This window comes from Galeopterus variegatus, unplaced genomic scaffold (genome assembly GCF_000696425.1).
Source record: "Galeopterus variegatus unplaced genomic scaffold, G_variegatus-3.0.2 Scaffold3022, whole genome shotgun sequence".
NCBI lineage: Eukaryota > Metazoa > Chordata > Mammalia > Dermoptera > Cynocephalidae > Galeopterus > Galeopterus variegatus.
This window is the reverse complement of record NW_007729133.1, coordinates 125809-127250: the sequence shown is the minus strand read 5'-3', so window position 1 is coordinate 127250 and position 1442 is coordinate 125809. Positions and strand designations below refer to the sequence as shown.

The 1442-nt window shown below is 34.9% G+C and overlaps 1 protein-coding gene across 3 annotated transcripts in view; it reads left to right on the top strand.

Annotated features, from left to right (window-relative positions):
• CLCN3 (chloride channel, voltage-sensitive 3) overlaps positions 1 to 1442 on the top strand; it is an 88479-nt gene that overhangs the window by 67790 nt on the left and 19247 nt on the right. For all 3 annotated transcript variants that reach the window (XM_008583748.1, XM_008583750.1, XM_008583749.1), the window contains exon 8: positions 308 to 853. In XM_008583748.1, the coding sequence (XP_008581970.1) occupies positions 308 to 853 (546 nt within the window). The remainder of the gene's footprint in view (positions 1 to 307; positions 854 to 1442) is intronic.

Sequence of the window (1442 nt, the reverse complement as noted above, 5' to 3'; positions counted from 1 at the left end):
ATGATGATGAATTCGTTTTTAACTACCATAATTGAATTGGATGTGAAACTTGTTTTAAAAATAAAACAATGCTAGATGTTCTAAATAATATTAGACATTTAGGATCAATTGATATTGTGAATTTGTAATGATGTGATAGTGAAAGATAATAAAACTTCAATATTTTTCTTATTACAGTAAAATTCATTACATGTAAATTCTGACTTCAGTAAAATTTAGAGATAAGATATTTACCATTCACATTATCAGAAACATTTAAAGAAAATTATAGCATTAATTTTTCCTTTCCTTTTTCTTTTTTTTTTAGGTTAGCTATTATTTTCCTCTCAAAACTTTATGGAGATCATTTTTTGCTGCTTTAGTAGCTGCATTTGTTTTGAGATCCATCAATCCATTTGGTAACAGCCGTCTGGTCCTTTTTTATGTGGAGTATCATACACCATGGTACCTTTTTGAACTGTTTCCTTTTATTCTCCTAGGGGTATTTGGAGGGCTTTGGGGAGCCTTTTTCATTAGGGCAAATATTGCCTGGTGTCGTCGACGCAAATCCACCAAATTTGGGAAGTACCCCGTTCTGGAAGTCATTATTGTTGCAGCCATTACTGCTGTGATAGCCTTCCCTAATCCATATACTAGGCTAAACACCAGTGAACTGATTAAAGAGCTTTTTACAGACTGTGGTCCCCTGGAATCCTCTTCACTTTGTGACTACAGAAATGACATGAATGCCAGTAAAATTGTCGATGATATTCCTGATCGTCCAGCAGGCATTGGAGTATATTCAGCTATATGGCAGTTATGCTTAGCACTCATATTTAAAATCATAATGACAGTATTCACTTTTGGTATCAAGGTAAGTGCTCATGTAAGGTGATATTTAAGTAATTCTAGCATGTTAAAAATTTGTACATTGAATAAGAAATGAAATTTTTATCTAAAGGTTGTTTTAAAATGTAGGCTGAAAAGTACATAACTTTTGGGTTTAATTTTAAGTAATGGAAAAGATAATTCCTTAGAATATATTGCTGAGCAAGTTATTTGTTGCTGTGTAACAATTTACCCCCAAATTTAGCAGCTTAACATAACTACTTATTTTGTTCTTGATTTTGTCTCAATTTTGTTGTTTGTAATGGGTCAGCAATTTGGGAAGGGCTCAGTGGGGTATTCTTTTGCCTGTGGTTTCTCATACAGTTGTTAGCAGACATGGCTAGGGCTGGTCATCTCAAGGACTTCTTTGTTTACATGTCTAGCACCTGGACTGAGAAAATTCAGACAACTGGAGCTGTGGAAATTTGGGCTCCTGGGATCTCAATCTCTCTCTTTCTCTCGTTGGATTTTTTGCGTGGTAGCTCAAGGTTCCAAAAGCTAGTTTCCCAAAAGGGCTGTTTCTAACCTAGCCAGACGTCACACAGCCCGACTTCTCTTTTATTCTATTAGTTGAG